The sequence below is a fragment of the Oncorhynchus gorbuscha genome, linkage group LG15, assembly GCF_021184085.1.
Source record: "Oncorhynchus gorbuscha isolate QuinsamMale2020 ecotype Even-year linkage group LG15, OgorEven_v1.0, whole genome shotgun sequence".
NCBI classification, from domain to species: Eukaryota; Metazoa; Chordata; class Actinopteri; order Salmoniformes; family Salmonidae; genus Oncorhynchus; species Oncorhynchus gorbuscha.
In genome coordinates, this window is record NC_060187.1 from 41,447,205 (window position 1) to 41,462,201 (window position 14,997).

Sequence of the window (14,997 nt, forward strand, 5' to 3'; positions counted from 1 at the left end):
TAAGATGAGAACAATTAGGGGCAGAGTACTAGTGTTCAGGTCCTTATTTAAGTCGGGCAGTTTTATGGATCAGTGTCAAGCTCTCTCTCTCAGTCCTCTGCTTCCAGATCTGACACCAGGGAAATGACATCAGAGCCCAGAGAATCAAAGGAAAGCCTTTTCGTTGGCTCAGTGCGGGGGGTTTTGCTCGCCTCGGGTCTTTGTTTCCTGGTGAAAAACGAGCATGGCCAACTTATTATGGAGACTCACACCCTCACATCAGCACTAAAACAAACCGTTTGCGTCTCCATACAGGAATACAGAAGCTACGAAGTCAACACATTACACTATTGTAAGGATTAACATGGGTAAACGGGATCCTGGGACTGTCCCGGGAACACTTCACATTACCCCCCCCCCCCCCCTCACAAAAAAAAATTTTTTCCGGGAAATTACTTTTTTCCTTAGTGGCATTTATGCAATTCCACAAAATACACGACATGTAGAGCAGCAGATTAGCAAAAAATAAAATAGCACATTATCCAAACAGGTTGTTGCATGGAAGCCTTGAGTCTAGGATATTTACTTCACACAAAGTCACCATAAATTCAATGCACACGCATAATTGACACTGCCGGACTGCACACGCGACCCGAATGCAGTTAGTAAACCCTACAGGAAACCCCTACAGTACAGCCTAGGAAAAAATGTGTGCCTCTTTGAGCTTTCGTTGTGACTTCCGACAGTCACACATTTGATAGGCCCCTATGCACAATACACTACATCTTGTCAGTCTTTTAAAAATTCAGAGGCCCGAGGGGAAATCTTCTCCTGTTATAGAGCCTAGGCTTTTCTTCAATTGCACTGAAACCCCTACTCCTTTCTCCTGTCTCGCGCGAAAAACCCTAACTTCATTCTGTGGTTGCATTATCGAAGCACGTTTTTTTTTGCCTATGCATGTCAAAATACATCTATAACATTCCCCCTGCTTTTCTCCTACTTTCTGCCCATCTGAGCTTCGGTAGAGAATGCGTGATCAACAAACGGTGTGAGAGTTTATATGGATGTTGTTGTTATTTATTTTTTTAACAGAGTTTGTCCCTGTTAAGGTATCTTTTTAAAACATTTCCTCTCTTCATCTCCCCGTTATTCATGAGCTGATCTGCTATCTGTATAATCATGAACTCCCATTTTGCCAAATGTAGGAGAGATTCTGTCATTCGTTGGATGTTATCTAGCAAGCTTAGCAACTTTGGTCATTTGACTTTTTTTTTGTATGATTCGACAGCTCGATGCTCTCGGTGCGTCCTGAGTGCAGTCTTTGTTGAGATGACCCACTGCTGAAACGCACGGAATTTGAGGAACATGATAATGGCCTGTTTTGCAATTCACAGCAATGTCATTGGCGATCAAAGATAGTTACTCAATCATTACTAAATATCAGTTTCATTTGCTCTGAAATCTTTACATAGTGGCGCTGACGAGCTGTCGCAACGTCCCTCTTATTTGGGGAGTACCCTGGCATTTTCACCATATCTTGGTTTGAAACGCTTTAAACGGGCACTTTGTGGACTCCAGAAAGAATAGCTACTCCTGCAAAACGAGTAAACTAAAAAAATCAGATTTTTGCAGTATTTCCCAGGATTCTCGAGATGAATGTGAATGATCTTCTGGAAAATACCATTGTGCTGCAAGCGCTGTGTTTTTGTGCTGTACCTGCAGAAAATGTTCAGCATTAGTAACAATCTAGCTTAGACTTTCAAGTTTGCCTAGGGACATCTCTAACCTGCCACGCATTTGGCTAAACACAAATGAAGAAACTCTGGGGGTGCAGGGAACTGGTTATTAAAGTTGAGTTAAGAGTCAGTAAAGCAGGAGAAACTCAAGCCCGTTATCTACACCTCCTTTGTGTCGTATTGTAAATGTGCCATGCTAGCTCACAGCGGTGACATCGGGTCACATTGCTGGAACGCCGCATTGGTGTCTGGTGGTTACCTTCCATAGCAGGTTTGTGTGTGCGTTGGGCTGGTTTCCTTTCTTTTTGTACGAGCGTATGACATGTGTTCACAAGGCCTCTTGTCTTGCCAGTAGAGCCACAGGATATGTTACCTGGTCTCTATCTCAATTTACCCTCTATGCAAATTCCCTATCAAACTGTTTTAATAAATTAGACAATCTGTCCGATTTATATTTCTTTACCCAAATGTTAGAGCCAAACATGCTCTGCTAAATTAGAGCTCTTCTCCGTTTTTGGTGTTCCCCCCCATATCAATATTCTGCAGTGGCGTCCCACACAGAATTGAAAGGCAGAGGATTAAATTACACTTTGCTTGAAATTCTCTGGAAATGAGGACGTTTTGGCAATATCGGAAAATGAGGGATTTCGTAATCCAATGGCGCGACTGAGAGACATTCAGTGTCTTCCTGTTGTAGTGTTCTACCAGAGAATGTTCTCCGAAAGGTTTCATCATCACTACAAGATGCACTCGTAACAGCCACACTTATTTAACCCTAGTGGGGGCACCTTGAGGAAAGTGTTGCTTGTAAACCGAAGCCCCTCAAAATAACTCACTCAACCAGAGATCAATGGAGCCTTCATCAGAGATGCTACTTTTAGCTACTAGAAGCTACTATTTAGGGGTTTTGATGGGGAGCTATTTTGTGGCCCTGGCTGACCCCAAGGTCGCTACGCTGGTGTTCCAGGGCCTCTTGAACTGTGCAGAGCCCCTGTGGCCACTCCAACGGAGCCCACCGCACGCCACCGAGGATCTCTGCTAGCATTGAGGGAACATTAATGCAGCCTGGGCTTATTACAGGGAGTACGCCACTTACTGCTCTGTGTGTGTGTGTGTGTGTGTGTGTGTGTGTGTGTGTGTGTGTGTGTGTGTGTGTGTGTGTGTGTGTGTGTGTGTGTGTGTGTGTGTGTGTGTGTGTGTGTGTGCGTGCCTCTGCGGGTGCGTGCCTCTGCATATGCCTGGCTGCATGTGTGACCATGTGTTTGCACACTCACGCTCACCACGCTACCCAGTCTCTTGCACACGACACACATCACCAAGGGGGGGGGGACACACACACACACCACATCATCAACTCCTTGATTAGACAGCGTGGTATATCAAAGTGGTGTTTTACCCCACCGCCAACCAGCCAGGCCTACAGGCAGATGTGCATTAAGCCCCCCAGCCATATCCCATCTGAGGTAGAAAAGGGAAGTTTACCACCAGAGCGGTTTGGGCTGCTCCAGAGGCATAGCCTGCTTGGTTTCTTTATAGCCTGCTGATGGTAGGGGGGGAAGCCACATCAGGGCTCATCTGTCCCCCTCCAGGGGATAATTACAGCCAGGTTCCCCCTCCCCTCAGACACAGTGGCGTGGCCCGCCATCCCCTCAGAGGGATGTACTCCATATAGGCCTAGTCAACCACCAGAACAGAACGCTTGGCCAACTGCAAAATACTGATGTACTACATTATTTACAGTAAATATATCATAGTCTGTATCATGTACTGAATTATTATTATTTTAACTGGTACTGTGTATGAAGATGATAACTGTATTTGACACAGGCATCATCACAGAAGTTCCGGTGTGGTATCAATTTCACATGCGATTTGATGGATGTGCCTCTGCTGTCATTTTTGTAAGCACATGATCATTTGATCTTCATTTAATGTAAATAAAGTGTTCTTCCTGTTATAAACAGAAATGATCAGACGTCTATCAGTAGTTAGTAGAACTGTCCCGTGGGCCTAGTTATTTCAAAGGAGAACTTCACAAACAAGTTGTTTGTTGGACCATGGTTGACGGATTCATTGCCTCGTTCCGCTTGAACGTTCATTGAAGCTCTGACCTCATGCTGATCAAATCAAATGGCTGTTGAAAAGGTAAATTGTCTACCAGACTGCCTGGAGAAACCGCTTGTTCTACACAACTACTGTCTGGTATTCACATTCTCTAACGTCTCAGAGAAATCCTCCACACTGAGGACACATTCATCCCCAAGATAAATCTGCTCTATTTCAAGAGAGTGTCCTTAAAATATGGCATTCTTAGCTTGGTCCGGCTGTGCCCCAAACTTTGGAACGAATGTGTGCGAATGTTTGTGCCTGCTTTGGCCTTACAGTTAGTTTAGAACAACAAACATCTAAATTTGTAAGGCACCAGACTACTTGGACACAGAGCAGTAGGCTACACCTCGATTTAGCTGCGTTCATTACAGCATCACGTCGGCCAACCTTGTTACGGTCTGTGACTAACTGGTAGTGTAGGAATAAGAAGCTACCAATTTCACCGCCGGCAGTGTAGAGTTGTAGACAGGTCAACTAATGTTGGAGACTTCTGGACGAGAAAAATCCTCTGTCCTTGTTTCACCCTGTGGCTACTATTCCTGCATCTCTTTTGATCAAGGCTATTTCTCACTATGACTTGGTCTTGTTGGCAAAACCATAGAAACGATGAAATATTGAATTGGCTCAGTTAGCATATCACTTTTAGGCAAGGATAGGAGACTTAGGAGGTTCAGCATGATTCTGGCTGATAAAAGTATGGATGTATAAATGTAGGCCAGATGTAATGGATGTGTTGGACAAAAACATAATTTATCATCTTTAGTGATTATACATGAGAAGATTGCATAGTTGAGGGTTGCTAGGGAATGTCAACATAACCACCAGGCCGTTCTGATGGTCCTTGTTGGCTTGCATTGACCTGCTAGCACCCATGTTCTGCCAATGACAGCCACTAGACCTAACTAGTGTTAGCCTTGACCTGCCAGCACTGAGATTCTCCTGTTCTCACAATGTCTAGACTGCACACACACACACACACACACACACACACACACACACACACACACACACACACACACACACACACACACACACACACACACACACACACACACACACACACACACACACACACACACAGCTCTGAGACTGTTCAGACAGTCCTCCTCCTATATGCATATAGACATATTCATTCTGAATTGTGTATTGGCGGTGTAGGATCCGCCTCGAACACCCTTTTTAGATTTGAAATCACACTTGAAAAATAGGCGTCGTGCGCCTAAATGGGAGGCGATTTGTACAGCGCACAGTCCAAATACAGCGCTAGTCTGATATGGATCAGGTCAGGTCAGCAGACCGATTTTTACCTCTGTGGAGTAAATGATGTGTTTGTATCCAACTCTGTTGCCTTTGCACCAGCATGCGTGATTGTAGCCTTTTTTTGTTGTCGTCGAGGAACACAACAACCCTCTCTGTGAAGCTGTTTGCTTCCTGCTATGAGAAGAACCACCTTGTGTGTCCTGGTACCGGCAGTGTTCACACCTTTTCTGAGAGGAAGATGAAGGATCGGTTTTGGGTGGCCGACTTGCACGCCTGTTGCATCTTCATCAGGACCCCCAGACAGACGGCCCCACACCCAGAGGTGTTTGTTGAGGAGCCTGTAAGGGCCGGTGTCCTGTTGTAGCATGGGTTTCTTCATTACGGCCCAGTTATGATTCATGGTACCCTTGTTGTAAGAGTGTTTCACTCCCTAAAGCAAAAAACATCACCTTTCCCATATGGTGTTGATAAAAAGCTCAGTATTTATGTGACGAGAGCTGGGCTGCGGTGCGGTGTGCTGTGGCCATTTACACATTGTCAAGTCTGTCTGTCAGTGTAATTCTCTGGGCGGTTATTGCAAATGTTTTATCCTGGAGAAGATTTAAGGCTTAATCCCCCTACTCTCTTGTTCTGTTAGGATCTCCGAATGCCTCAAGGTTCTCCTCGTTTCAACGAAAGCCCAGCCATGAAACAATAGTGAACTGTTTTACGATGGGGTAATATGCAGCTCAATCCACTGATAAGCTCACCACAGAGATAAGCATGTTAATTTATGCTGTTTTGTTTTCTAGGCCTCAGTGTAAATAATGAGATATTAATGACAATAGTAGTTAACTCCCTGTCATGCGTTCTGCTTGCTATCAAAGTTTTCTCATGTGACATGGCTCAATTTGGTAAATTCAGTTATGTAATATTATGCAATATGTGTGCCCTTGGTGGGTCTTGTTCAATAGGCTGTAGTTTCACAAGAAGGGCAAGTGAAGAATTTATGACATTTCACATAGGATTGGGAAGTGCCAGTTCCCTAATTTTGTATTAATATCTAAAAGTTTCTTAACCACCAGCTCATTTCTCTCTTGAATGTGAGAGACGTTCCCATCATCTACAGACATTGGCTTTGTTTGCAGGACATGTATGACCTTATGGGTGGAACTTGGCATTGTTAAAGTTAGTATTTTAAGTGAATATAATAATAATCGTCCTTGTAAAAACAACACAGTATCATGTATAGTTAACCCTATTTTGTTATATTCATTGTACTTTACTTGACCGGTTTTCCAAACAGGCTCAGAATGACATGAAATGCATGTCAAAACATTAGGGACACCTTCCTAATATTGAGTTGCACCCCCTTTTTACCTTCAGAACAGCCTCAATTTGTCGGAGCATGGACTCTACAAGGTGTTGAAAGCGTTCCACAGGCATGCTGGACCATGTTGACTCCAGTGCTTCCCACAGTTGTGTCAAGTTGGCTGGATGTCCTTTGGGTGGTGGGCCATCCTTGATACACACGGGAAACTGTTGAGAGTGAAAAGCCCAGCAGCGTTTGCAGTTCTTGACACAAGCCGGTGCGACTGGCACCTACTACCATACTCCGTTCAAAGACACTTAGATATTTTGTTTTGCCCATTCACCCTCTGAATGGCACACACACACACACACACACACACAATCCATGTCTCAAGGCGTAAACATCCTTCTTTAACCCGTCTCCTTCACTTCAAATCGGTGTGATTGAAGGTGATTTAACAAGTGACATCAATAAGGGATTATAACTTTCACCTGGTCAGTCTGTCATGGAAAGAGCAGGTGTTCATAATGTTTTGTCCACTCAGTGTATGTATTCTATAGAATTTGACTGCTTCCTCCCTTTAGTCACTGTTTGCTAGGTGTGACGGTGGACAGGTTTTGTGATGTTTGCTCACTCTTGTTTTCAGGTGCGCTACCTGAAGATCATTGAAAAGAGTGGCTACCAGGCTCTGCCATGGGTTCGATACATCACACAGAACGGAGGTAAGGCTAAAACTAGACATTCACACCCTTCAAAACCAAACCTCCCAATGAAGACTGATCCTCAACCCACCACACTGTAATAATGATCTCTCGTTGTCCCAGCCACCAAACATCTGCATATGAAACGCACTGTCATCTGCCATCAATCTGATGTGTTGAACTATGCATGTCTGAACTGCCACGTGTCTCTGCTCGTCTGCTTCTGGGTGGGCCCCCCACGTTGCTCTGTTGCCCCTCACATAAATGTTTGGGCTTTTACTGGTTTCAATAGTTTTAGTAATTGCAGCACTGAATGTTGCTTCAGGGACTGTTTTGCCCTGCCTAGGAATAAGTCTAGGGGACACTGCTACCAAGTGGTCTGTAACTTCCTTCACTGGATTTTCCCCTGCTTCATGCAGTGCTGTGTGGTTCTATGATCTCCCCTCTGCCGTGTGCCATGTTGTAAGGCTCTGCAGTACAGTCTGCAGTCCGTCTCCCTCCAGGCCTCTCTCCCTGATCAGGTTATCTGTGCAGGTGGTCTGAGACGGGGGGCCCCTCCCCTCCCGACTCTAATTGGCAGGAAGGGAGCATCCAGGAAATAGCGTTGTTCTTGGCGGCCGCTGGCCAGCTGTCGTACTGTACTACACCCCAACTAATGGCTGTCTTACTTATACACCGGCCCCCGCAGAGCCAACCAACATATTCATTACCTCCGATATCAACCAGAGGAAGGCATTCGTCTCCGCCGACAGTTTGTTTTGATACTTTGTCAATCGGGGGGTTGAATCTTTTGTTCCGAGCAGTCTTTGGTGTCTGCGCCGTGCAAGGCCAGACTCCAGGTCCTGGTTTTGTTGTTGTCTGCCTGTTAGGCTTGAAGATGCAGTGGAAGTCTAGCTTGGCTCAAATCGGAATTGCTGATCCTGATGGAATTCATGTCAATATTTTCACTACAATAAAAGTAGATTCAACGGACAAGAAACAATATCTCCGGTGATCCAGTCTCACCCGAAGGTATCATGATATTTGACAATATGAGTCCCGGGAATTCTACGGCTCCATTTTGTCTCAATCCCCTCTGACATAGATGAGTTCCACCTCCATTGTCTGCGAGGAGAGCGAAAGCCAACACATGCTGAAGCGGTTATGAATGATGCTGCAACGCTGACATTGATACTATCTTTTGAAAACGAGTGAAAAAAGGGAAGAAAACCAGGAGGGGGGGGGGGCGCGCTGAGGTCCCAGAGTACTGAGAGAACCTGCTAGTGTAGCTAGAGGGGAGGGCGGGCCGGGGAGAGGCTTTTGCCAAACGATGGTGACCTATCCCGTTTGGGGTTAGCGGATGACGAATGTAGGCAGCCCACAGGGACTCCATGAGCACGCCCTTGCTCTTAAATGTTTATCTTACCTTTTGTCTCGGGGTTATTGCCAGTGTATTTAGCCAAGGAATGATTTAGGAATGCACATGTGAGTAGGGGAATTCAGGGCTGCTGAAACTGAAAGCATACTTTTTCCATCGCCCCTCTCACAATGTTTCTGATAGGATCTAATTAAACAGGGACCTGTGGGTCTGTTGAATTACTTGTCTTTAGTATGGGTGATAGATATCATACTGGGGAGGTGAGACCTTAACGTGGGTGGATCGCTGAACACTTACAGTAGATGTACTGTATATAGGCTGAGTTCATTAGATGCCACAGATCTAAAGAATGTAAGAACGCTGCCATCATACAGCACTGTTGTATCTCGCCAAAAGGGAAGGTGTGGCTCCTCATTTCCATACATCTGTGTTTGTTCTGTTCATGTGGGTGGTGTGTTCCGCTTAGGGTTAAACAAATACGACACCTTTTTTGTTTATTTGAGTTAATGGCCCCTAACTTTACTATTTTTTTTTAAAAATCCAACTTTATTATCGCTCATCAACCCTGTAAGTAAACAGATTTAAGTTGACATGTTATGGAAGCTGTCAGGGCAATTAAACAACACGGATCACAACGGTGCAATTAGACAAACTAGGTGTGGAGACGAGATTGTCTCACGTACGCTACCTCATGTGCTCAGGCCACTGCCAAGTTTGACTTCCACGTTCACCCCCAACGCCCCAACTGAATAGCCCACGCCACCTGAATTGACTGCATCATCCTGATGAGCTCTGGGTTCTGGTGGCCAAACTGGTCACCAGTTTCCAGACGGATTCCTTGCCAGGGCCCACCGCAGACTTCCACCGCACCACCATTTTGTGTCTTTTTTTCCCCTCCTATGTAATTTTGTTGATCAAAAGAGCTGCAACGTTAGCAGAAAGATGTCCAAGAGCCGTAACTGACGATTTAATCTTCATGAGATTACATCGCAGCTCTTTTGATGAAATCAATTGGGCATCCTTAATATTAAGCGTGGTCGCCCTGTGTGGTTTTATTAACTTCATCTATTAACGTTTACACCTTCAACGGGGAAGGTCCCATAATAATAATTATATGTCTAGGTGACATCTCACTGTTATCAAACAATGAAAGACAAATGACTTCAAATTCCACGTTTCATATCACTTTTGAAGAGGACCAGTGTTCTTTTATGGGGAAGCGATACACGACACCGTACAGCTCTAGAAATACAGCACTGGCCCTAACCCAACTAGAGGCCTTGATGCCTTTGGCAGCCTGACAGTTTCTTCAGGCTGAATGAAAAGCCTTGTCCTATTTGCAGAGCGCCCTTGGGGCCTTGATGTGGCTGTAGGTCCTGATTGGCATATTGGTGGCGGTGAGGTCACGGACTGGGCTGTCGTTGAAGACTGGTGGAAAGTGTAGGAGCCGTGTGACAGGGTAATGCCACCCCCAAGGACCTGTGGCTTTACCCCTGCACCGACAAGCACTTTGTTGTGGACCACGGAGAGCCAATGGCACCTCATCTGCGTGTCCCTGTGTGTGACTTGTGCCACGGCCAGGAGCCTGAGTCAGCAAAGCCACGCGTTGGCTCCGTCTCCGCAAGAAGAGCTGTGTGTGTGTGCGCGCGCGTGCATTTCTGGGGAGAGGGGCGCATGGGACCAAATTAGAGACCTCCCATGAGTGTGTAGTAAAGGTCTGTAAACACAGCCTATCAATTACCACAGCCAAAGTAGTCCTGAAGACTTAAGCTGCCTTATTCTACCCCTTTAATGTTCTCCTCACTCGAAAGCCATATAGGAAACCAGCATGTGTTAGATGGTTAAGAGGACAGTCATTTTCAAGGAGGCTTGGGGGGGGGGATAAGCCACCAGACCCATTGTCTAGCCCAATGGCATGTGCACGCTACAATTAGAAATAGGTCTCCAGGCAAGTCGGGGTAATTTAGACTGATGTGTAGACTGGATTCAAGAGTTCAAGTCTCATATTTTGTAAGAAATGTCATATTGCAGAGAAGTGGTATTTAGACGTTTTATTAGGTCTGTTAAAGTTGTTTTGAAGGGGTCAAAAGTCTTTTAGTTTTATTCACATGAAAACATTCTGTCAAACTAACAATATGAAGAGCCACATTTAGAAAGCGAACCGTTGCGTTTTACTAGAAGTAAACATGTTATGATATTTAAAGCGTGTGTGTGTGTGTGTGTGGCATGAGCATGTGGGTGTCTGTGTTAGACACTTCATAACTACCAAATTTGGCACGTCATTTCTCGAACCACCGTCACGTTAAAGGATTTACAAATATCAGTAGTGCGTTTCAAACCCTCGTCATGTAACAATACTATTGGGCTCAGTTCACCATTGTTCCAAGTGCCTCTGGTTCCCCATAGCAACCACAAAAACACTGCTCCACCGTAGGCTTTGCACTTAATTGCTCTTAAAGCAGATATGATTTAAGGCAAATGAAAACCAGATACGCTGGGCTTGTGGGGCAAGCGGTTTCATCACTCCATGTCTAACGTTCCACACACCACACTGTTTCCATAACAAACTGTGTTTTTTTTACAATTTTATTATTGTTATCATTACAGAAATTGAGGCTGTGTTCTTTAGGCTAGAGTGTGATTTTGGAGAGGTTTCCACGAACAGACGGTACTGATCTTGTTAAATCCGGCCCATGCTGCGTGCTTGCCCTCGTCCGCACAGTCCACCACACACATACTGTACATTCACACACACACACACAACAGATTGTGTACTTGTTTATGTGTGTGAGGGAGTGCGGATGTCATGCTCACCTCTACTCAAAACTCCGATTCCTGAACAGATAAGCAGTCAGAACTTGGCTTGAGCGAAGAAACCAAACTCCACACAGCTGTGTGCTTCCCATTTGTAAATGTATGTGCGTTTTAAGATGTTTATTTACGAGTCATGCTGCCAAGCATAGCACCAGAGGAACTTAACATCTCCTTACAAACACACAGTCTTTGGTCTGAGGGAACTCAAATAAGGAAACTTATCCTCGATCTGGTTCTGCTGGTTTTAACAAGAGTTTTCTCTACGTATTGTCTTTCTTCTGTTAGTTTTATAATGGGTGGAGACGACTCCCACAAGACGATTCACATTTTTATTTAGATTGGCTCTTGGAGTAATATTAAAACGTTAATGAATTATGTGTGTTTTGAGGTCAAGATGGAAGGGTAGGGAAAGACTTCTTTGTAAAAGCATTCGCTTAGCTTTTATGGCCAAACCGATGTTTCTAGATCAGTCAATATTCATGTATGACCGTCCGTGAAATGGAGTTTGCGAATTGTTTAATAATTGTCCTTTTTTTCCCCTCCAGATTACCAACTCCGAACCCAATAGAAGCTGCAGCAGAGGAAGGACCGACCCATATATTTCCAGGATGTATAATTACCTATAGTCCTATGTCGTGGACCGTTGTTGTCAACTGTCTTTGTTATTTTTTGTTTTCATTTCCATCTTGAAGTTTGGTTCGAATTTTAAGTGCCATAACACAAAAAAATGATACTCCTCTGACAATTCAGAATCTAGGCTTTTATTTGGTTACAGTTGTATTCCAAAAGCAGTGAAATGTATAATATTTCTAGACTTACTCAAAGGTAGGTCAGTTGCAAATAATAAATACAGTTATTGATACTATACTTCCCTGTGGTCTAGCGTTCTAAGCTGCTGTCTCCAGATCACATATACCCCTGCAGCCTGGGTTTGAATCTGTACCACTGCTATTTTCTCTCTCTTCTGTCCTTCCCCTCTATTCTGTCCTTCTATCTATCCTGCCCACTAAACTCTGAAATAAGTGAGCGGGACTGACGCTCCTTTTCAAGAAAAAAGGTACTTCCCCTTTTTCCATCTAAATTACATGCTTGAGATTTTGTTTCATAGGTCAATTTCAGGTGTTAAGTTGTGTGACCAACAAAACAGTACAGTGTTATAAGAAGTGAATGTGAATTGACAAACAGCTTTCTTAATTTCTCTGTTCCATTTACTTGGTGATAGCCTGACTCGAGGCTGAAAAAGCTCTTCAATATATATTGTCTGTGTGGCTGTTATGAGATGGAGTGCATTGGTACATTCATGCAGGTCAAAGTGAGCACTTAAAATAGACAAATTGTAATAAAATATGTGCCACATTAGTTTCTATGTTTGTGTCAGCACTCCAAAGTTGCAGTACCTTTATGCCACCATTAACCCTCTTAAGAATAAAACCCTGAATGCTTATTAAGGATGTATTATTTTCTAATGATCTGTTTATTCATTTTAAAACATTTTTTTTTTCATTTGACATTTTGATCTTTAATTTGTTTTTGGGTTTCTTATCCTCACATTGGTCAGTGGAATTAACATGACTGTTGTGACAAAAAAAAAGGTTGAACAAAGTTCTCATTTACAACCTGGCCAAGATAAAGCAAAGCAGTTCGACATATAAACAACAACACGAGTTACACATAAACTTACAATAACACAATCGAAAAATCCATGTACAGTGTGTGCAAATGTAGAAGAGTAGAGAGGTAAGGCGATAAATAGGTGTTGGAGGACAAATAATTACAATTTAACATTAATACTAGAGTGATAGATGATGATGTAAGGATTGTGCCTTTTAAACAGCTTGGAAAATTCCGGAAAATTATGTCATGGCTTTAGAAGCTTCTGATAGGCTAATTGACATCATTTGAGTCAATTGGAGGTGTACCTGTGGATGTATTTCAAGGCCTATTTCAAGACATCATGGGAATATCAAAAGAAATAAGCGAAGACCTCAGAAAAAAAATTGTAGACCTCCACAAGTCTTGTTCATACTTGGGATCAATTTCCAAACACCTGAAGGTACAAACAATAGTACGCTATACAAACACCATGGGACCACGCAGATGTCATCGCTCAGGAAGGAGAAGCATTCTGTCTCTTAGAGAGTAATGTATTTTGGTGCAAAAAGTGCAAATCAATCTCAGAACAACAGCAAAGGACCTTGTGAAGATGCTGGAGGAAACGGGTACAAAAGTATCTATATCCACAGTAAAACGAGTCCTATATCGACGTAACCTGAAAGTCCACTCGGCAAGGAAGAAGCCACTGCTCCAAAACCGCCATAAAAAGCCAAACTACGGTTTGAAACTACACATGCGGACAAAGATCGTACTTTTTGGAGAAATGTCCTCTGGTCTGATGAATCAAAAATAGAACTGTTTGGCCATAATGACCATTGTTATGTTTGGAGGAAAAAAGGGGAGGCTTGCAAGCCAAAGAACACCATCCCAACCGTGAAGCACGGGGGTGGCAGCATCATGTTGTGGGGGTGCTTTGCTGCAGGAGGGACTGGTGCACTTCACAACATAGATGGCACCATGAGGTAGGAAAATGATGTGGATATATTGAAGCAACATCTCAAGGCGCCAGTCAGGAAGTTTGGTCACAAATGGGTCTTCCAAATGGACAATGACCCCAACCATACTTCCAAAGTTGTGGCAAAATGGCGTAAGGACAACAACATCAAGGTATTGGAGTGGCCATCACAAAGCTCTGACCTCAATCTTATAGAACATTTGTGGACAGAACTGAAAAAGCGTGTGCGAGCAAGGAGGCCTACAAACCTGACTCCGTTACACCAGCTCTGTCAGGAGGAATGGGCCAGAATTCACCCAATTTATTGTGGGAAGCTTGTGGAAGGCTTCCCAAAATGTTTGATCCAAGTTAAACAATTTAAAGACAATGCTACCAAATACTAATAGAGTGTAAGTAAACCTCTGACCCACTGGGAATGTGATGAAAGAAATAAAAGCTGAAATAAATCATTCTCTCTACTACTATTCTGATATTTCACATTCTTAAAATAAAGTGGTGATCCTAACTGACCTAAGACAGAGGAATTTTTTAATAGGATTAAATGTCAGGAGTTGTGAAAAACTGAGTTTAAATGTAGTTGGCTAAGGTGTATGTAAACTTCCGACTACAACTGTAGATGATCTGGAGCCAGTGTGTTTGGCGACTTAAGCTAGCTATTAAATGGTTATACATGTACACTCACCCTATTTCTGAAATGTTATGCCTCAGTCATGTGGCTGTGGCTGGTTTATTATAAAGCAGGCAGAGAAGTGTTCATTAACTGTTCGATTGAAAAATGACTGATGTAAGTGACTTTGAAAGTGGTGTGGGTAGGACTGTGGCGGTCCCAAAATTTCGTTGTTCGGTGATTGTCAAGCAAATAAATGCCTGTCTCGCGGTAATTGACCGTTAATCAACATAACCACATTTAGCATCTCCTGGCTTCAAGCCACTGATGCAGACATTTTGAAACATCTAAATTTATTTGTTTTTTAAAGTATGTTAAATCCATGTAATATGGCCTACTCTCACTATAAATCCATGATTTCTTTTAGACAGGTCTTAAGAAACACGATATGAAGAAAATGTAGTCTTACTTCAGAAGAACAGAATAGCATACTCTGAGTTGTCATTATGTTAGGTCCTCATCTGGCTATGCCATATGGCTGTGGGCTACACTAGTTCATTTAGCAGACAAGATT

At 43.5% G+C, this 14,997-nt stretch overlaps 1 protein-coding gene across 2 annotated transcripts in view; it reads left to right on the forward strand.

The window, feature by feature from the left end:
* The window catches only part of LOC123997145 (AP-1 complex subunit mu-1), a 17,518-nt gene extending 5,404 nt beyond the window's left edge, over positions 1-12,114 (forward strand). For both annotated transcript variants that reach the window (XM_046301235.1, XM_046301234.1), the window contains exons 11-12: positions 7,022-7,097; positions 11,793-12,114. In XM_046301235.1, coding sequence (XP_046157191.1) covers positions 7,022-7,097; positions 11,793-11,815 — 99 coding nt within the window. In that variant the 3' untranslated portion in view covers positions 11,816-12,114. The remainder of the gene's footprint in view (positions 1-7,021; positions 7,098-11,792) is intronic.
* Positions 12,115-14,997: the final 2,883 nt, after the last annotated feature.